The following is a 22,077-nucleotide window of genomic DNA, read 5'->3' on the forward strand; positions in this document are numbered from 1 at the left end:
GAGAGAGAGAGAGAGAGAGAGAGAGAGAGAGAGAGAGAGAGAGAGAGTGTGAGACAAAGTCTGATGGGGGTGGAAACAGCTCGAAAAGAGCGAGAACAAGTGTGTGTTTGTGTGTGTGTGTGTGTGTGTGAGAAAGAAAAGAGGAGGGGGGGATTACTTTTCATTACAAAGATTTGTTGTTTTTGGCACTGTCCCCATGGCGACCGACAGTCAAACTGGGTTTTCTGTTAGTTCTCTAGTTTAGCAGCAAAATGTCAGCGAGCTGTATTCATACACGGTGATGACTTCTCCACTGAGAGAGCATGGCCGGGTCTCTCCTCTGAAGCTCAAGCGCCATTCATTTGCAGCGAGACATGTCTAGACTGGCTTCACAGATGCTGTCTGGATTACATTTAGCACTGCCGAACATTCAAGGCAACATTGCTATACACTGCCATTATTGCTATTGCTCTGCAACCCCTCCCACATCAGATCCGCTGGCCAGCCACACACTTGTTTACTCAACGCGCGGCTTGTGCTGTTTGTTACAGAGGGTGCTGCAAACGATATTGAAATAGGATTGAGTGGGCTTAATGCTTGTTTTTAAAATGAAAATAGGGAGAGTCCCACTTGAGAGAGAACCTTTGTCACGCAGCTATTTATTAATCTCTGCTCATACCAACAGAAAAAAAAAAGTTGAATTAAATTAGAGGAAGATGTTTTGCTGAGTGGTTTTTATGTTGCGAAGGTTTAAAAAAAAGTGAATAGAGAAGCAAGGGCAGGGAAGGTAATACTTCGACTTCAGGACACTATTGATGCTATAGGCTACAGGATGTCTCAGATGTTACACTTTCTGTACAGCGATACCAAAACCGATACAGTGCAATGTGTTGCATTTGTGCACGCTGGGTCTGTCTGTACGAGGGAGCAGATCTACTGATCCACTGGGCTCCGGCAGGCGGAGAGGCTGAACAAAACTGTGGGTGTTAAGTGGTGGGTGGCGGGGTTGAAAGGTCGTTGACTCCTATCGTTGATGAAGTGTGGAGGAGGAGGAGAACACACTGCCTGATCATAGGCAAGGGTTGGCAGGTCAGGGCCAAATAAAACGGTCCGTGCCGCGAAAAACTTTGATAACTGACAGATTGCACTATGCACACACACACACACAGCGTACACTTTTCTTCACAAAGTACTTCACACGTATGTGCCTCTGAGCGTAAATGCATCATATGAAATCCCACTTCCTGCACCTCCCTCTCGTGGGACACCCCCACTGACAGGTGTGTCTGTCACCTTAAAGTAGTCTGGCACGGTGTCAACTGTATTCAAACACCTGCCTCTGTTTGGGATTATTCATCACACTCCTGGCTCCTCGGCTGAGCTCCCGAGCCAATTCTCATACCCTTTAACTGTGAGAGTGCTGATCTGGGAACAGTTGGTATGGAGGTCCTCCTTGACTCATGAGCAAGTACCATCAAAGAGATTTGTGCAAAACAATTAGACTGACTACAAGAAGGAGACGTAGACGTCTCGATGTCACCCGTTTGTGGACTGCCGTTTTGAAGCCTCGACTTCGGCATTTTGGCCGACGCCATCGTGGTTTTTTGCAGCCAGTGAACAGAATTGACCATATTTAGACTACGGAGGAGTGACGTAGAGACGCCGTATACGGCTCTGGCAGCGACCTGTCATTCACAAGGTAGCCCCGCCCTAAAACATACCCTGTTTTATGGTCTATTTGACTCTAAATCATTTACTAAATGAACATCATGCTGTATAGAAGAAGACTTGAAACTAGCGATTGAGACCATGAACTCATGTTCACAATGTTTACTGAGGTAATAAATCAAGTGAGAAGTAGAGTCATCAGCTTCACTTTTCAGAACCGAGGGTTGCCGTCTGGCAATACCATCGTGTTGCTATACAGTTTCCTAAATAACTTGCAGTACGCCGAGTTAACTGTGGCTATGTATGCGTCTGTTGACACACGGCAGCTATATTACATATTGCTTGATTTGTCAGTTCACATTAGTAATTCAAAAACTATGTGAGCTGCACTTTTCATTTTAATTAAATGAAGTACAATACGAGCTTGTGTTAGGGCGGCACAATTTCCAGAAATGTTGCCGAACTTGACTCCCTCTCCGTCGTACGAGAGGATGACGCGCAAGACATGTTACATGTTGTTTTGCCCTTACTGCAGGTGTGACTTTGTGTGACAGTGAGAGTGATTATCCATTATCCTGCAATGACCCCTGCGAGCGGGAATAGGAAGAGGGTGATACTGAATATGAAAACACAAGTAAGGTTACACGGGGTCATGAAGCCTCAAACAGGTTTAAAAGGGGTGGAAGACGGGAATTTTCATAAATCATACGGCCCTAAAAACACATGCACAGATCCATGTGATCATGCAAATGTGGAGTCTCTGCATGAATGTACCCTTCACTCTCGAAGTTTTCCCTCTCTGTCTTTCACTTTCAGTCCCCCCCCCCCACCCACCCACTCTCTGTCTTTCCCTTTCACTCAACTGGCTGGCTTTTTGAGAGCACACACTCAACGTGGGTGAGAGTGCTAGAGTATATGACTGTCGACACAAGGTGCAGTGTGTGTGTGTGTGTGTGTGTGTGGTGCTGTAGGTGGAGAGGCACAGCAGGGCGTAAAGGAGCACTGTGATAATGACAGACCATGCGTTATATAACATGCAGATTGCATAAGGAGAAGATTATTTTAGGTCCAGATATTGAGGATGTATAAGTTATTTTTTTTGTTTTGTTACGTGGGCGTGTACAGCACTATGTGCACCTCTAAGTGCAAGGATGTGTGTTTGTGTGAAAATGTTCTGAAATGTGCTTTTTTTTTTTTTGGTGTCTTTCGAGGAGTGTGTGGGTGTAAGTAAACTAAGTGTATTATGTGTTTGTAAGATGGGGGCATGAATGTTTTCAGATTTCTTTCATAGCTATCTGCATATCAAAACAAGTATGTGGGAATGTTGGCACATTTGTGCACAGTGTGCATAAGGGTGTCTTTATTGCGAGCTCCCACTCATTATCACTTTTAGACTTCAGAGAGATTCACTTTAAAAGGGGCTGATTCTCCTTGTCGGGCGCAAACTTTGTAACTTCCAGATTTAATGATTTTCGTGTTTGAGCTTGCGTTGAAAAAAAGAATAATTTAAAAAACAAGCTCCTCTATGGGCTGAACAAGTTTTGTGGATCTCTCTCAGGCACAAGTAGGAGTATAGGCGGTCTACCGGTTTCATCACAAGTTTCATGTTTGGCTATGATTTGGCAACACCGTCCTCACAGTCATAAACACACATTTTGGTTTGGCAAACACACCAGAGCGAGATACGACACCTGATGAACTACGTCACCTCCGCGCAGGTTCTACTGTCTATGGTTACGTACAGGCAACCTCCATTTCCGTGTCACGGACTCTCCTGCTTTTCATTTTGCTTATTTGCTTGCTTTATTTTTGGCTGAGAAAAAAATAGGCTACTACGTCCACGCCGAATCTCTAGATGAACCCATGAGGCCCATGTGTCTTTTGTACAGTACCGTCCCAACAGCGTCTACTCCGCACACTCTACATGTAAAAGATTATGTCAGCTTTCGGTTTCTTCAGAGATAAAATTTTAATTAAATACAATATTTATTTTATGTAATATTCCCATTTTGGATGTGTTGAAAAGAGGGGGAATAAATAATAAAACAACAGTAAATATGTGCACAAAAACCCTTCTTTTCACCCCCTTAATATTCTTTATGGCTCAGCAATACACACACAACTCAAAACAACAGCATGGCTTTTGCGTTTAAATCTGAATGAATCATATCACATTTATATTATGGGGCAGGCTACTCCTCCCAAAACATATGTAGGACTAAACCTCATTTTCTATTGTTATTTCGACCAAATAAACACATCCGTTTCTTCAGATATCTTTCCTTACATTGCCATTAAAAGAGTGTAAAGAGATTCATGTTTTGTATCTTTTAATTTTGTAATACCGTGATGCAATACCGTCAACGCAAAAAAAAAAAAATAGAATAAATAACCCCAGTGATATACATTTCGGGTCACAACCGTCACAAGGTTATGGTCGTACAGGGTGTGTTGTGTGGAGTCATAGAAGTGAGGCAGAGCAGATAGTCTCCGTGTGCCACTGCCTTCTCTTTGCGCCTCGCTCCATGCATGAGTGTGCCCCTGTAAAAATAGACCTCTTAAAGGGCCAGCAGCCACTCAACCTTCTCCCACAAGCCTGTTCTGCTCTTCAGGGTGACAGTACTCTAAGAAACATGGGATGGGAGAACATGCTGTATTTTCTCATTCAGCGCACAGAGACGAGTTGTATTTCTGTTTCCCACGAGATACAGAAACATACCCACATTCAGTATTTTCTCTATGCTCACCGTTCATGAGGGCAATTCTCTGCTACAATACCAGAGCCCTAAAGCAAAGCTCCAGGTCTATATAAGTAAGTTACTATAATACACATATTAAACTCTATTCAAGATCTGGGTTTTGAAGCCACCTGACTACAGCTAGGAGCCCCACCTTGGCACAAATTCTCACTGTTACACCACAGAGTGTTTGCTCCAAATCAGGTAGAAATTGCTCCTTTGCATATGAGACACACTTTGCAATTGTGCTCTCAAAAGGAGCATTTCTTGAAGCAATCTCTCTACGTGACATAGGACTTCCTGTACACATCCGAGGCTCGTCATCGTAATTGCGATAAGTGAATTAAGTCAGTGGGGTCAAATGTTGTGCGTCTCGCTTGAAAGACGTCTATAGCTGGGAACTCTTTCAACCTGTGAAGTGTTCCTATATGCAGCATATGGGGGTATCACTGCAGCAGAAGGACAGCGGCTGCTGTAGCAGAAATAGACATACAGAAATCATAATCGTGCGCACCGGCGTAGTGTTTCTCCTGCGAGAATGGCGAGAAAAACTAGGAGGGCTTCGAGCGGAGTCGGTAATAGAACCACAAGCGATGCAGGAAAAACAAGACAAATTCGTCCGTTGACCATGTGGTGTGAAGTTGTGATTACAAATTATAAGTACATCTCCTCTCATGTATCTTGTACACTGGTTGAATAAGAAGTTACAGTAGATATTACAGATGCCTGATGCACACCTGCACATCTTCTATTTTAATTGCACAAGACTTGCCCCCAACATCTGCACCTCCTATGTTCTCTCTCCTCCTCCCTCATTTCCCACCTCTTTCCAAATCCCCCCCCCGCTGCTCGACTAACCCCACCCTCACCAATCTCATATCTGTTCCTCCCAGTTTAAGCGGGCTCCTCCAGGGCCCCTGGCTATCTCTGGACCAAGGCTATTTAAGCCCACTGCTCTAATTCTGAAAGTCCTGATCTGCCGTCATGCTGAGTGATGAACCTCCACCTTTCTCTTTCTCTCTCTCTCTCTCTCTCTCTCTCTCCCTTTCTCTATGTCTGTCTTAGTCTTCCTCACACACTCCTTGACTGTGGATCTGTCACACTCTCCCTCTTGTTCACACTCTCTCTGTTATGCCCTTCCACATGCACAAACACTCCCACACACAGGTGCCGATTTACATGAGGGTATACGCTCATTCACACAGACACACACACACACATATGCGCGCGCGCACACACACACACACTCACACACACACACTCACACACACACACGCACACACACACACATCTCAGGCATATTCTTTCTCCCTGTAATCAACCCAGCTCACTCTCGACATGACCTGATGACAGACACTCCTGAACCTGTTTCCTCGGAGCATTTAAACACACACAGCTTAGTGTGTTTATCCCTTCATTCAAAGTTGCTAACACACCTGCGCTCCCTCTCTCCCACACACTCACACACACACACACACACACACACACACACACACACACACACTCAGAGGAGGAAGCGGTGTGGTCACATACCTCGCCGGGTGCCTTCGCGTAGCAGGTAGCAGAGAGTTTACTCATTGGACCAGTAAGCAGCAGGCACGTAGGAATATCCAGTTTAGAGTCTGCAAGCCTCTTCTTCCTCTCTACTGCTCAGCCTCCCCTTCCTTCATCCTATTCCTGCCTCTCCTCCTTCTCACTCTCTAAACGCCTCTTTGCTCTCTCTCTCTCTCCCTCTATCTCCCCGCGAGTGCGCTCTCTTTCTCTCTCTCCCCAGCTCGCATGATCTCTCCAACCCCCTCCCTCCCTCCCTCCCTCCTCCTCTCTTGCCGTAGCTCTAACTGACACACACAGACACCTTCTATCTCACCCCTTACAACTTCAATCTACACTCATCCCTCTGAGTAAGTCTCTCTGACACACGGTGACACTTGATAACTTTTTTCCTTTCCCCTACCTAATATGCTCCCTCCGTCCCTCCCTCCCTCCCTCCCTCCCTCTCTCTCTCTCTCTCCCTCCCTTCCTCTCTCTCTCCCTCCCTGGGAGTGTATAATTAGACAGAGCTCAGTGGTAATACAGTCAGGCTCATTGTCGGAGCCTTAGCATTGCTGCTCATGTTTGGCTGATAGCCCAGCAGCTTCACTCATTAACCTCCCTCGAGCTACAGAATGGGCCAGCCCACGGGCTCGTGCTATTTGCTGCAGCACCTCAGCCTCTTAGCCTGTCGGCCAATCGCAGCCCACGCGGATGATGGGGGGGGGGATAAAAGGTGTGCCGGCCAGGCACGCGGTGTCGTAGGTGAGGGAGCTAAACATAATCACTAAGCATTGACATGTTGCTGCAAGTAAAGTGCAACACCAGCTGGTCAAATCTTGACACATCAAGGATTTTGTTCGCAGTCATAAGGAGTCACTTCTCTTTTAGCTTTAATCACTTGGTCATGATCTGCGTGCAGTGGCATCATGTGCTTTTCTTTCAAGCGTGAAACCACAAATGACCACTCGCACATCTTATTGTGAAACCACTGTGAGGTATGGGAATGTCCTGTGTGTGTGTGTGTGTGTGTGTGTGTGTGGGTGGGTGTAGCAATAAGTCATATGCTCTCTTCACTGTACTGCCTCAGTGCATCACAAATGACCTGGCGTTACACTTTGAACAATTAAACCTTTCTATTAGATTAGTTTATGTTTATTAGCGTTAAATTATATCCAGTCTTGTCTGAACTCGCCTGCTCTGTGATATTATTGATTTCACAATTGTCTAACTCGCTGACAAATATTTTCTTTTTGACGCCACACCTGGGCGAGTGCTTTCGCTATCGTTTTACCTTCATCATCGTTGGGAAAAACATTTGACTCAGATCCAGGAGCAGGAAGCGTCAGGAGAGGCCGGGCCATGAGCAGCTTTCAAGGCTGGAATCTCTCTACAGGTCAAAGTCAAAAGGAAGTTAGAATCTGTGACCGGCAGTTAAGTGTGACTCTTTGTTTGCCTGTGATCGCAGTCCTCCCTGCTGGATTGAGCAATTATCCTTTTTTATTTCTTACTTTTATAGTTGTTGTGTTTCGGTTTTTTCTGTGGCAATTGTAACCTGGAAAATAAATAAATAAATACAAGTGGTCTTAACTACTTTATGTACGTCTACTTAAAAATTATAAATTAAAGTTACTGCGAAGAACTTTCAACTGGTTATCAAACAGCCTCAATTGAATACATATGCCTCTATATGACCTGTATAAGTGAACGAGACCAGCAGAGAGAAGATGGCTGTTTTTATATAGTCAGACTGTCGGAGCCTGCTGCAGTAAAACGAGAGGTTTAAAGGGAATCTGGTGCTCGGAAACACTACCAGCTTCGTCCACAGGGGCTGCCAACATTCACACAAAATGAGAGTTCCCTGTAGTAGCTTTAAGTTCTGGGTAAACATAACACGATGTTAACCATAAATCAGTATCAAGTGATGCCTTTCAAAGCTGGTTTATGACACTCAACCCAAATTTGGTGATGACATGACGGCACAAAAACTGCTAAAAGACAAAGAAATATTGAGCAGTGTATCAGTCAGAGAAAGTGCTCACACTCTGTTTAAACACTAAGGAAAATACAGTACTTTGATTAAAACAGTTGTTGTGTAAATACGAAAAAGTTCCATCCAGTAACATGGTTTGAAATATCTTATATCTCATATTTCTATTACTGTATTTCATTATGTTTTTTGTACTTTGGCAGGCATCTTGAGGTTCAGTTGGGTAACTTTTAAAATAAAGATATTCACACAAATGTCAAAGCCATCATTGCAGCTTCATGAATGCCTCATAACCTGCATAGATCATATCGTCTTTTAATCAGCCTTGTAACAGTCATAGCTATAAGCTATTCGATCTTTAGACTTTGAGTCATCTCAAGAATCATTTTTGTTCTGTCAGCCAAACATTTAACACTCAACATAGGAAAATAAAAAATATCGTAAACCTTTTTTTCAACAAAGGTCATCACTGATTTCATGTCAAGTAAGCATTATCTTTCTGAAAGTTTCTGTTTGACTGGAGCCCAGGAGTAGGAGGGAAGATTGTGATCATACAACCAGAAAGAGTGGGAGGGTGTGACCCTAATCAAGAGATCACATGGTGTGTGTTTGTGTGTGCGTGTGTGTGTGCTTGTGTTTTGCTCTTGTGATCATTAGGCACCTCGCAGGCTGAACGTCTTGGTATCATTTCCTCTCTCCTTCTCTCTCTCCCATTCTCACTTCTGCATTCACACTACAACATCCGATAAACACCGATGTAAATAGAACTGGGAAGAAAAGCATTACTCTGCTCGCTGAGGGAAATTTAGTTTAACGATCAAAAGTTTGAGTTGGTTCTTCAGCGCGTTGATGATGCTTCTGAGTCTGATGGACCACCGTGGGACCTTATCTCAATAAAAAATATGTACGGTAGTCAACATGTAGAGACAAATATTTATTTCATCCCATTTGAATTGTGCCATGAATTACACACCTGACGTTTATCAGTTTAAAACATAATTTTGCATGTCAAGAGAGTCACATTTTGTCATAAAACTGTACACCCAAAAGGCCCTATTCACAGCAGCCATGTTGACATGTCATAGCAGGGTAAACATAGGTGTAATTGATTAAATTAATTATTAATTTTTTCTATTTAAAATGTCACAGTCATTCCAGTGAGCCAGCATGCACAGTACCAGAGCCCTGGCCCACCTAAATGGATCAGGGCCATAACTATTGTTATAAATGAATTACACCTGTTTTTACCCTGAGGCTGTGAAAGGGGCATATAGTCATGTAACTGACGGCTCTCGGTGATTCTGTGGCCCACAGAGCTCAGAAGTCCGTAAAGGGCTGATAGAGGACTCTGTTCCATTGAGAGAAAAATAAGTAAGTGAGCTCATAGAGGCACAGTGTCTGTGTGGATGTACCTCAAGCCACAAAGATGGGAAATCTTTGACTGTAATTTGTATGGATAAATGGAACGACACAAACCGAGAAAGAGAGCCAAGCACATGGCAGCGAGACACAAACCCGTGATTCCTGCCTAGACACACACACACACACACACACACAGCAGTGACAAGGCCACCATGAGGCAGTTTCACAATTATTTGTGTGTGTTGTGTGCCTTTGTATATAAAGTATATGCATGTGTGTGCTTGTATGCGCATGAGTGCATGTTTGTGTGTGTGTGAGAAAGTGACTCACCCCGTGTCAGTTACTCCTCTACTAAAGTGTCCTTTCCTTTTTTACTTCACACCTCTACAGTTTGCTATTTTTGGTCTATGTTAGCAGAACTAGTAGTATCCGGCACTCACACACTAACACACACGCGCACACTACAACATGCAAAGCCCATTGGGAGTGTTTTGGAAGAGCGAGAGTGAGAGAGAAAGAGAGAGAGAGAGAGAGAAGTGCATCTTTTATGGTGCACTGGTACAATAGCTGATTCGGTGGAGCAGACAGAAATATCCAGGGTTACTCGCAAAGTGAAAAATATCGTATTGCATAAGATGGTGAAAGGACCTGACCACGTAAATGCAACAGTAGCTCTCTCCCACAAAGGCAAGCACACACACACACACACACACACACACACACACACACACACGCAGTGATGTCCTAATAGTGTCCTGCAGGCAGGCGGGCAGAGGCGGGCCAGGGTAGAGAAACTGGAGCTGAGGCAGAGTGCTGACTCAGGGAACAACCAGTGAGAGAGAGAGGGTGTGTGTGAGAGAGAGAGAGAGAGAGAGAGAGAGAGAGAGAGAGAGAGAGAGGACATTGTGCTACACAGAGGCCTCACGACTTGCGTGTGCAAACCCGAATGTCCCGACCAATCTGAGCACTTTATGTTGTTTTACCCGTCACTTTGAGGTTAGCTGCCTGCTGCCGTGGAAGACAAAAAACCAAAAGTCTTGTAAGAATTCCATTGAGAAAAAGGAGAAGTAGAAAAGAAGAAGTCTCTCTTTCTGTACTCTTAGTTGTATTATTTCACTCCTCATTTGCTCTTCTGAGTAAAATGCTTTGTCAGAGCTGTGACTCTTGTTCACAGAAGTCGGACGCAGCACGAAACACGAGCAGTCAGATGATCAGACAGATTTAGCCAAACCGTGTTGAAAATACATTTTGATGGTGAAAGTATTGCCAACAACTGTCAATTGTAAAAAAAAAAAAAAAAAGGGCTTTGATTTGAGAAATGATTTAGTGCATGAAAAATCAGAACTTGTGAAAAGCCCAAGGTTTTCATGGCCTTTGCGGAAGCCGTTCTCGTTTTCGCTTCTTTTGCTTGAAAAACTATTAAAATGCATCAATGGATCATTTTTGTCTAAATAGTTGACGCCTAATCGTAAATCAACTAATCGTTTCAGCCCCAGATGTAAACATAACACAGTTTACATGCCAGAGTTTACCTGGCATTTCTTGGACACCTTTTTTTCTGTGTACCGTGATTAAAAACATGCTTATTCAACGGATCGTCTGACCACTGGGGTTTCTTGCCCCATCGGACTTTGCTGTAGCAATATTTCCATGTTCCCAGAATTCCAGCAATTACTTTGGTGAGAATAACATTCTCACAGTTAGTTGAAATGACGCAAGTTTTGATAAACTGGAATTATCCTTACATCTTTTGGCAGCCTCTGAACTGCCGACATCAGTGTGTCTCTGTATTTAAGTGGGTGAGCATGACCATGAGGTGTGTAATACGATGTATATAGACTGTGCTCTAAACACAAGAGCAGCAAGTCAGCAACATCCAGGTGGTTTTGGTTTACCCTCCGATTTCACTCCCCCCATCTCTCTCTCTCTCTCTCTCTCTCTCTCTCCCTCTCTCTCCCTTACCCATCCCCTTGTTGTCTCCCTAGTCTTCCCTGCTTCATTATTTGTCCTTTCTCACCGGCTAAAAATACATGCTGCCCTGTCACTATAACAGATCACCTCAGAGTAAATTTGCAGTGGACAGTGTTTGATACAGCAGCAACGCCACCCACTCCTCTCTCTCTCTCACACACACATGGAGGGTCAAACACGTATAGGTGCAATAGCTACACTAGGTCAGCCTCATGAGGTACGGAGGCTGGATACTATCTCACTCACACACACGTACAAGGTGGCACCTGTGCTGCGCTATTTCAAAATAACAGGAAAATATTGTGTGAGAGAAGTACCGAGCGGACTGATGCAGACAAAGAAAATATGTGTGAGCCAATGTCCACAAGGCTTTCGTGTGAAAATGAGGTTTATTTTATATACAGGGGAGAGAGAGAGAGAGAGAGAGAGAGAGAGAGAGAGAGAGAGAGAGCGAAAAAGAGTGGGGCTGACGGGCCACTCGTAAGACAAATTAAATAAACAACAACTTCTCACTCCTGCTTTCACACTTGATGTGCAACTCAAGCGAGTGCGCAGGAGACGGCGTAAGGTGTCACTGTTTCGTGCTCAGGAGAATTTTCCTTCGTGTCTCCTGTTCCCATGGTAACCGAGCAGCGACCTGCGATGACCCCCACCCCCCCGAGCGCCGGAGAGGGACGGAGGTGAAGTTGTCATTTAGCAGAGGCCAGTGGGTGAATATTATTGCATTCATCAGTTCTTGCGGGTGACTGCTGAGGTCGATAATCAGCCTGGGACGTAAAGTATTTCTCCCTCTTTCTTTCTCCCCATCGCTCTATCTCTGTGTGTGTGTGTGTGTGTGTGTGTGTGTGTGTGTTGTGTAAAAGCATGCGCCACAGCCCTGCTACCTGTGTTTCAACAGGCCCTGTTGTCTCATTATCAGAGTGACATTTGTGCAGTCCTGTGGAGCCATCTGGATGCGTCCCACACACATGTGATAGAAACCAGCCTGGGTTTGGATCTGACTCACATCAAACAGCCTCTCTGCCCACACACACACACACACACACACACACATACACACACGCTAACACACAAACACCAAATACAGACGGCACAAATAGAGCAGTTTCCAGAAGACAAAATCTGACATTTAACGAATAGTGAGGTGAGAGAGATTGATACGAATTTTCCAACTGACACTTTACATCTTCACAGATTCCAGTCACAACAATGGGGGCTCACTGATATAAAGCTGCAGAGAAAGTGCTGACAAAAGTGACCTCTCAACTACTTGTGTCCATCTCAGTGGAGTTATCTCCAATGTGTGTGCATGTGTGGGACATCCCCACGACGAATGTGAATGCATAAGAGCCACAGGTTGGAGTTGTGAAACTGCCTCAGTGGCTCACTGGCACAGAAGAAGATGAACATCAGCTTGAGGTTAATGGGCCACTTTATTGTCCAGGAAAGTCCCAAAATTAAATGAGATCAAAGCTGATGCTTCACTCTTTGTTTCAACAGTGAATGAGAAATAATATGGTATCGAAAGGAACAAGGCAGTGAACACCTTCTACAAGTGCTTTACAAAAGTACAGACAAGTTTAATCATTTAAAAGTTTACTTCATTATTTATTATACTTGATTTATTTTTTATTGATCCCTCTTGTTGTTGCACTGTCCCCTATGCTGCTGTGTTGCTGCATATGTCCCCGCTGTGGGACCAATAAAGGATCATCTTTTCTTATTTTAAAACCAAATTAATGATGGAGATGACATAAAACCGATTAATTAAAAGCTGCGGAGACGAAAACAGTCATTAGCTTTTTTAGAAATGGCTACAGTTGGAGAATATCTTTGTTCCAAAAAGAGCTGATTCCGGCAACACAGCTGAGGGCACCACTTTTGAATTTAACTCTTGGCATCACTAACAGACCAGTCGACAACAAAGAAGGCAATTATAAAAAGCCATTTTTGTGTTGATGCTCAATGTCATTCTCAATTCCTAGAATCACTTCTAAATTGCCTCAGAAAAGCTGTTTGTGGTGTAATATGTGTATGATATACTGTAGTTAGGAGTGAATAGGACAAACAAAAGGCCCATGTGACTCAAACACAGAAGAGTTGTGAAGACTGTTGATTCTACAACGCTGCTTCTGGACTAATTTGATATCCTGGTTTCGGAGCAAGCTGTACTCAGGGGACGCTATGACTGTTGCTCGACATTTGTGAAAAGACCCGATGCAGTTTCGCTATGACTGTGTCAGCGCGGCAAAGCCATAGGAAAGCACACGCACACACACACACACACACGAGTGAACCGAGGGACTACAAAGTTAGCATACTGAGTCATTAGCAAATAAATGCTATTGGTGTGGTGAAAAAGGTGCATGCATGCTGAAAGGGTTCTCTCGGTTCCACGCAGAATTCTGGGCCTCGAGAGTCTATTTCCTGAGCAGCTCTGTGCATGCAGGTTTTTCGGCAAATGCCACTGTGATGTTCGTTGACGTGCTAAAGCTCGGCCGCATGCAAGGTAGGCCCCGCTCTATCCCCTTCATCTCGCTCTCTTTCCCCTCTCTCATCTATAATTGATTGCTCCCACTGTACCAACTTCATTTGCTGGCTGTGAATAATGAATGAGACACAGAATGGAGGCAATTTTTCTTCTCCGCTGGTTTGATACCCGATTAGCCGTTTACAGTGTTATCCGTGCTATCCGTGACCAGGCCTGGGATTCCCAACGTGTGCCAAGAAAAGCTGCTCTGCCTCGGGGAGAAAAGGCCGGACAATCATCTGTTGATTGTCATCATTTAAGACCATTAAACTATAGCATAATTCATGACCAAGCGACAGGCGGGCGCCAAAGCGACAAGCATGTTGTTTTAATGCATGATTCAAGCAGGCGCTTGGTTCGTTGCAAGGAAATTAAACCTGTCGCCCTCGGTGAGTGCATAATTCCCATTATAGCAATCTCGCACTCCGTAAAGCATCTTCACACACACACACAGGCACGCATTCACACACTTTTTTTCAAATGCACACGCCAACCTGCACGCACAGAGACAAACTGTTCTCCGCCACAGTGTGATGTGCTCCTCTGAGGTGCACGCCATGTGATGCACACTCTGCTCCCCCCCCCCCTTCGACACAGCTCAATGAACTTTTTCCAGCTGCGTCCAACACTCACTCACTCACTCACTCACTCACTCACTCACACTTAACCAGGATTAATAATAGTGTGTTTCAGTTCCACAATGCGCTGGAGAAGTGCAAGCAAAGCAATTCAGTGCTCTGGGGCCAAAGATGACGTTTTTCTTTTTTTACTTGTGGGTAAAGTTACATCAACCAGAGACTCAAAACAACTCTTCACACTTCCTGGAAGAGCTGACATGAGAGGCATGCCCCCCCGACGCGGCTCCTGTACCTTCCTCCCTTACTATCTTAGGCACATGCCCACACACACACACACACACACACACACACACACACGCATATCCTCATTCATGAAAAAAAAAAGAGAGATTTGCTGACACAGACATGCACGCAAACAGATAAAAGAGCCACATTGTTGGCAGTCTGCTGTTGGAGAAAGTTGCACCCGACAGAAGGGGCTCGGTGTGGGCAGCAGAGAGCTGACGACACGGCGGCTGTTCCGACTTTCTGCAACCTGATGGAGTGAGCGCGTTTGTGTCATGGAAGGCCGTCGATGGCGACGAGATGATGATGATGATGATGTGGAGGAGGAAGATAGCAGTATGGAGGCAGAAGAAAGCGGTGAGGAGAAGGTGCGGGGTTGGATATGAGGATATCGATGGTGACTCCGTCCCCGGCTTCAATACAAGTGAAATGCTTAGACGTCTGAAAGAGCACCAGCATCCTTTTCTTTCCACCTGCATCCCTCCATTCATCTCCTCCCTCCTTCACCTCCGCTCGTCTGTCTGTCTCTTTCTCTGGCCACACATCGACGCGCTGAAAGAGACAACCCCTAACACAGAGAGAGACCCTGAGTGTCTGTCTGAACCCTATAGAGTTAGAGACTGTCTGAGTCTGAATAAGCCTTGATCTGCAGAGGTAGATGCACAGAGGCGCAGTTATAAAGGGAGGCGGAGGAAGGGCTGCGAGAGAAAAAGACAAAAGAACACAGGAGAGCGTGAGTGCGTGAGAAAGAGAGACGTACTGTAGAGAGCTGGAGGGAGAAAGAAAGTGAGAGACGGAGGGAGAATGAGCATGAGAGTGTGTGAGAGAGATAAATAGAGACAGAGCGAGCAGGAGGAGGGGGGAGAGTGTAAACAGCAGAAGGTTCACTGGGTTCAGTGTGCAGTAGAGGAGCTGAAAGATGGGCATCAGAACTCGAAGCCCAGGAGGCTGGATAGTGGTGCGTGACTCACATACTCATGCATATATTCACGCACACACACATATGCACAGGCACGCAGAAACATTCAAATGCTATTTTATTTCCAATCATGAACCCTAACACACACACACCCAAGGGAGACATTAATAATAGAGCCATTTTAAAAGTGCATCATATTGACACCTTTTTCTCCATCGTTTTATTACCGTACCACCCAACAAATTTCTCTGTTTGTCATTAGTATGTTGATAAATTGACTAAATTATTTTCACAAAATTGCTTCATGGCAGCATTCAGCATCACTGCTACATAACGTAAACGCCTTGCTACGATGGACTCTGCTGTGTTTTTGTTGTTGTGTTGACTCACAAAATACAATATCACACACACACACACACATGATCTGACATCTTCACCGACAAGAAACACGAAATTTGTTGGCGTTTATAATCACATGTCACCCTTTCCTTTTTACTGTGCGGTTTGCCTTTTTTATTTTTTTTATTTTATTTTGATCTGACAATGACTAACATCCACAAGAAAATACTTGGTTCACTGCTGTATATCAGTGGCACGGCTCAGCATGACGAGTCAAACTGATACTGTCAAAGCAGCCTGTTTTCTCCACATGAGTCACTGGATCTCATTTAGACACTGAAAAACACTGCACACACACTTGCAAAAAAAAACAAAAATTGACATCACAAACCATCACGTTAACCCAGATCTGAGGCCTGCATCAGTGCATGCTTTCACAGCTTGTCGGCGGAGACGCACAACACGCTGAAAGAGCTGCGACTATTTCAAATTCCAGACCTCACTGAGTGAACTACAACACGCATCCCCAGAGAGAGCAGGGCGACGACACTCGGCCGAGACATGGCGCTGAGCTCGGTGCTGCCAGAAAGTTTTCATACCATAACAAGGTGTAGCCTATACTGTAACAGAGGGTTTTATATCAGCTGTTCAAAGCATTGCGGCTTTTTCAAAGACACCGTCGCTCACAATGCTGCAAGACAAAGCTCAGTTTCACACAAAGGGCTGTGCATGTCGGAGCTGAAGCGAGCGGAATCCTGACAACTTTCCTGTCTCACAAGGTCTGGCTAATTAACACCTTGGCAGAGATGCGTTCTACCCTCTCTGAGAACAAAGGCATCGCTACTGTCGCCTCTCCGTCCTGCCACATTTAGCGCACGGCATGTCTAACAGGGAGGCTAAGAGGCATAAGTTGGAAACGGCGGCAGGCAGGTGTGCACATCCGCGCGTTTGGCACCTGGATGTCTGTTGCCATGGTGACCGACAGAATATCCCTGCACAATGTGATATTTTTAATGAAGTTTGAGTGCTCTTCACTTCACTGTCTGGTGCGACTGTGAAGATGTGAAGTGAAGATGTGAACTTTTTTTGTTTTGTTTTGTTTGTGGTGTCTGTCACTGTGTGTTCACCAGAGAAACTCCAGCAGCTTATGTCAGCAGCAGGCTCGTAACCAAAGCGTAACGTGAAAGGCAAAGGGAATACTAACTAGTGCCCGTGAATAGTGTGTGCGTGTGTGTGTGTGTAGATGTGAAGACACGTGTGTGTGAGTTTGTCCTCCTGTGTGTGTGTGTGTGTGTGTGTGTGTGTGTGCATGCGCAAAATGTGTATATTTACCACAGTATGACTCACAAGCCACATCAGAGAATGTGCTGCAGAAGATTGAGACAACACAGTTTCAAAGAGGAAGCTGGCACTGATAGTGCTGAAAGAGCAACAGGCACAACACACACACACACACACACACACACACACACACACACACACATGCACACAATGACACTGTGGAAATCCCCTTTTGTTCACCTGAATGAAATAAACCTGGGAGTGCCTGAAACCTGCAATATACATTTTAAATGCGTCATTACGATTGTGTTCCATTTCCCGATGAAACATCAAATCAAAAGCGAACACTCGATCTGTTGTTAAAATACTCATTACACCAGTGATTCTTATTCATGGCATTTCTCCGACAGAAGTGGAAAAGTCCTTTTTGTATTACAAATTGTTGAGGCAATCGTCGTGCTGGTACAGTGTGGCCTATAGGCTATAGGCCACACTGTACCAGCACGACGATACTGCACACAGCAGGCGCTCCTTTAGTGTGAGCTAAAGTGTAATACACAATATCCTCCAGCAGATGCCAATGTTGACTCACCAATGAGGGTTGAGATTTACTGTACACACTACAGTGGTGCGGGCACATGCGGTGACGGGGGGAATCTTCTCCCACATCAAACGTCAAGTAGAACAGGCCATGAATCATCTCATATTACATGATAATCATTTAGTTTTCCATGACATTATTACACTGGAGCAGCCTCCTCCAACTGAACATGTGATGCAACTGGCTGTTTGAAGCCTCTTATTAAGGAAAGTGGGGAGTCGGGGGGCCTGCAAGAATCCATGCTGCTAAGTGCCTATTAACCCCCCCCAAGCGTGACAGTTACAGTGCGCTTCTGCAGCAGTGTGTGTATTTGTGGAAATGTGCATCGTGCATTTTTAATGGTGCGTTCGTGTGTGCGTGTGCTTAATCACATGTTAGTAGTAGATGCTTTTGTGTGCTGTTGTTCACGCCTGCGTTAAGAAACCCTTTTTAACAAAGGCGACAAGAGGGATCAGTTTTGATTTGCACGCGGCAAAGAATTGATGTTATTCTTTTTATTGAGTTCTACAAAAGACATGCAAGCACAAATCTCTGCAAACTTACTCAATAGTTTAAAAGATCAGCGCGACCTTCTGCTGCTATTAATACATAATTGACGACGTTCTTTCTAATAACACATCAAGCCTAAATGTTATCAAGTCATTAAAAGAGGGCAATGACTTTCTCACCTTTTTAATTCGCTGTCAAGTCTGCAGATGTAAATGTTAACAAGTTGTGCGGATGCTCTGCTGCTCTTTTTCACATGGTAAGTTTGTCGCACTGACCATTAGACTGGTCTAAATTAAAACATTATACAGAAAGACAAAGCCAGAGGAAACCAGCAGATGGATTTTTCTACAAACTGGGATCTGAAAATGCATCTATGGTTCATTGTTGATCCATCAATTTAGAGTAGCTGATTGGTTAAACAGTTAAAGGGGAACCTCGGTGATTTCACTCAAGCACGAGAATGAACTCCATATGGAAAGAGCGTATAATGTCTTCTGTGGCTCTGGAGAAGCTGAATTCATCCCCCCCCGGGATGAATCATACTGACTTTGTGATCCTATTTAATATATATACAGATGGCTGTATATATTGCTATTCAAGGTCCCTCGAGCACAAATTTTAAAAACTTTGGTGGTTAACCTGACCTTTACTCTTGTTCCATAACCAGGCCAAATCAATTTGCCCAATACTGAAAAATAAGTGAAATTCCCACCAGCCTCAGCTGTACTTTGTTTGGTGATAATTAGCAAATAGCATGCTAACAGTAAAACTAAGATGTTGAACATGGTTCACATTATACCAGCATTTGCATGTTAGCAATTCCACTCTGAGCCTGTTAGCATGGCAGTGTTAGCAACACCTCCTATAAGTACAGCGTCACAGAGCTAGCTCGGCTGTAGAAACGTAACCTTGTTCAAGATCAAGAATTTATGTACGCGTGTGTAAGTATGTATTTGTGTACGTATGTGTACGTATGTATGTATGTATGTACATCTCTCAGATTTTTCCCCCCTATATATTTATTAATATTAATATGCAGTGCCTCCTCTCTTATCACAGTTGACTTCTAAAGCTTTCATCCTACAAAGTGAATAAATAAATAAAATTATATAAAGCAAAGGGGAGGGGGGTATTATGTAAAAATAAATAAATAGCACATACACTTCCTTATCCTGTTGACCCCCTCGTTATCACCAGTTGGTACAGGCCACAATGCCGTAGCCCACTATCACTCCCCCCCGTCCCTAAGCTGCACAGTTCCCTACAACCCTACAGAGCCTGACAGAGAGAACAAGAGCATGTGTGTGAGTGTGTGTGTGTTTGTGTGTGTATGTGTGTGTGAGACACAGAGAGGCAGCCGAGATGAGTGTGAAGCAGTGAGAGGGAAAACCTAGAAAGAACAGCAAAGGCGATCAGAAAAGGGGGGGGGGGCAGCGAACAAAAAAAAAAGGCAGTGCAGATAGAAGACAGAGAGGAGAAGAGGGGAGGGAGATAAAGTGTTATGTGAATGTACTATCTTTGATAGTCCTGGTACCAAAGTCAAAAGATGTAATGACTATATGAACAGCCACTACACACACCAGCATCCTGTCCTGGAGCCTTGACAGGAAGGGACAGGAAAAAAAAGCCACACACACTCAAAGGGCAAAAGAAACGCTCTCTACAACCGGGTCCCACATCCACGGGATCATGTCGTCTACTGGGTCAACCAACCACAACAAGCGTCTGGCATGTAAGTAACCACCAGTGTCAATAAGTTAACAGAAAAGTGGTACTGAGCAGACTTGAAGTACTGCACAGTATATTATAACTTAATGCCCTGTATAGTTTACCCTGCATCATTTTTGTTATTTAATACTTTATGTACTCTTTTTTTCATTCTGTGCAGGTATTTACTACATTCATTTATACAGTCCCTAAATATATATATATATATATATATATATATATTGTGTGCATATTTTATAATACAATTGTGCAAAGAATGGTATTAATTGCCTTCTACTGGTTCGGCTCTACATGGGTCATGATTCACCATTCACAACAAAACTTATCTTATTATGCAAGCAGTTAAATTCAGCGTTAGTTGGACAAGATAACAGATCAACAGTACTTTATGTTACATTCAGTGTGTAATTAGGTACTGCATGGCTGTTATGTCATATTCTCTTACTGAAAACGGGATCCGAGGATTCATTATATTATTACTCACTAAAAAATAAAAGCTGAATTGCACATGTTCAGTTTGCCCGTTGACTTCATAGTCTGACCTTGTTAGCAACTACTGTAAAAATCGAATTATCTCATCTGTTTTAACCAAATTAGCCTGACAGCCTTGATGGTGGTGCGACACTGCTGGTGCAGATGAGGTTTAATCACAGTGAAGAGATAACAACCACTTCCTGAGAGTCTGACTGAGCTACAGGAAGAAGGTCTTTATGTAGAAACAGGGAACACAGGCCAACATCTACCTGCTTGCCTGAGAAACATCGTCTTGCTTTCTAATTGAATACATGACCTCACCAAGAGCTGTTTCTAAGTGTCAAGAGAATAATCCGCCTGCTGCTTTTAATGAATAAGGTTGTGTGCAAGTGTTTGTTAATGTGTACAGACTAGAGGCAGAGCACCACACATGAGCTCTGTGGAGACTACTGAAAGCCCTGTTGTGACTGACCTAAATTGGGAGCAGTGGGCATGGCTGGAGGTCATCTTTGCATTTAGCCCGAGTGAAGTGCCTTAATGGCTTTGGGAATGGGAATGGGAATGGCCTGGGAATACACAATCTGATCAGACACTCGCAGAGTAGGTGGTCAGACGAGGTTCAAGATATAATCACAGCACTGGGATCATAGGAGACTGAAGATGAGAGTGAAGTAGTGAGTTTAGACAACGTGTTCATATGAAAGTAAAGCATTTACAGTATGAAGACGATGACGACGGTGGGTGTTGTGGAACAGATGGGTACCATGGTATCATAAATGAGCTGTCTGGATTTACTTTCCACTACATGGCTGTGTGTTTATGGATATATGTGTGTGAGGGGAGTGGGGAAGCATGGCAGGGGAGGTGGCTGTTGTGGTGCAGTGATCTCACTCATAAATGATTGATGCTTGATGGACTGCTGTGGCCACGAGGCCGGCAGAGGAGAGCGATTGGCTCCGTAAACAATAGTAGTAATACCGAAAAATGATGCGGCTGTTATGCTGCTGAGAGCCGGTTGACACCATCATCGGCCCCAGGGGGGGGTTAGGAGCTGCAGGAGAATAAGGGTGGAGTTTGGGATTGATGGGCTGTCAAATGAGACTGGCCATGCAGTTCAACTGCCTTACTAGCTCTCTCTCTCACCCAGTCTCTCTGTTCTCTCAAAAACAGAAAGATGATCATGGGATTTCTTTCCACTTGCCACAAGGGGACTGAATGCCTCACCATGTGACTCCTTGGTTCAATGGGAACATTTGTTCCCTGCTTTCTTTTGCAGTTCCCAGGACTCCTGATGTATGACTGCAGCATTACAATGATACAGAGCTGGGCTGACGACGCACGTTTAATGTTTTCATCGCAGAAACGATGCTGATAAGGTCAACAGAAAAAAAGAAGCAGAGAGAGAGAGAGAGAGAGAGAGACGAAATGCGCATTGCATGCTGGGGTGAAATATAACAACACGAGAGAGGCCAGTGTGTGATTTAGCATGCTATGATGGGAATGTAAGCAGAGCAGTGGAAGTCGCTGAAGGATCAGACCGTGGAAGAATAATCGGAAGGATTGAAAATATCATGTGCTACAGCTCAGCTGTCACCTCTGGCCATGGATCAACCCC

General features: G+C 44.4%; 2 protein-coding genes across 4 annotated transcripts in view; one reads left to right on the forward strand and one right to left on the reverse strand.

Moving 5' to 3' along the window:
* Positions 1–7,272, reverse strand: part of LOC116382443 (uncharacterized) — a 17,741-nt gene extending 10,469 nt beyond the window's left edge. The window contains exon 1 of one of the 2 annotated variants that reach the window (XM_031845501.1): positions 7,210–7,272. The gene's annotated coding sequence lies outside the window, so the exon portion shown is untranslated. Of the gene's footprint in view, positions 1–5,918; positions 6,080–7,209 lie in introns of those variants that run through there. The other variant, XM_031845499.1, reaches the window with a different exon arrangement.
* Positions 7,273–19,542: 12,270 nt separating this feature from the next.
* The window catches only part of LOC116381850 (dysbindin-like), a 10,004-nt gene continuing 7,469 nt past the window's right edge, over positions 19,543–22,077 (forward strand). For both annotated transcript variants that reach the window (XM_031844298.1, XM_031844299.1), the window contains exon 1: positions 19,543–19,992. In XM_031844298.1, coding sequence (XP_031700158.1) covers positions 19,950–19,992 — 43 coding nt within the window. In that variant the 5' untranslated portion in view covers positions 19,543–19,949. The remainder of the gene's footprint in view (positions 19,993–22,077) is intronic.

The sequence above is a fragment of the Anarrhichthys ocellatus genome, unplaced genomic scaffold (genome assembly GCF_004355925.1).
Source record: "Anarrhichthys ocellatus isolate YVR2014 unplaced genomic scaffold, GSC_Weel_1.0 scaffold5, whole genome shotgun sequence".
In the NCBI taxonomy this organism is placed as follows: domain Eukaryota; kingdom Metazoa; phylum Chordata; class Actinopteri; order Perciformes; family Anarhichadidae; genus Anarrhichthys; species Anarrhichthys ocellatus.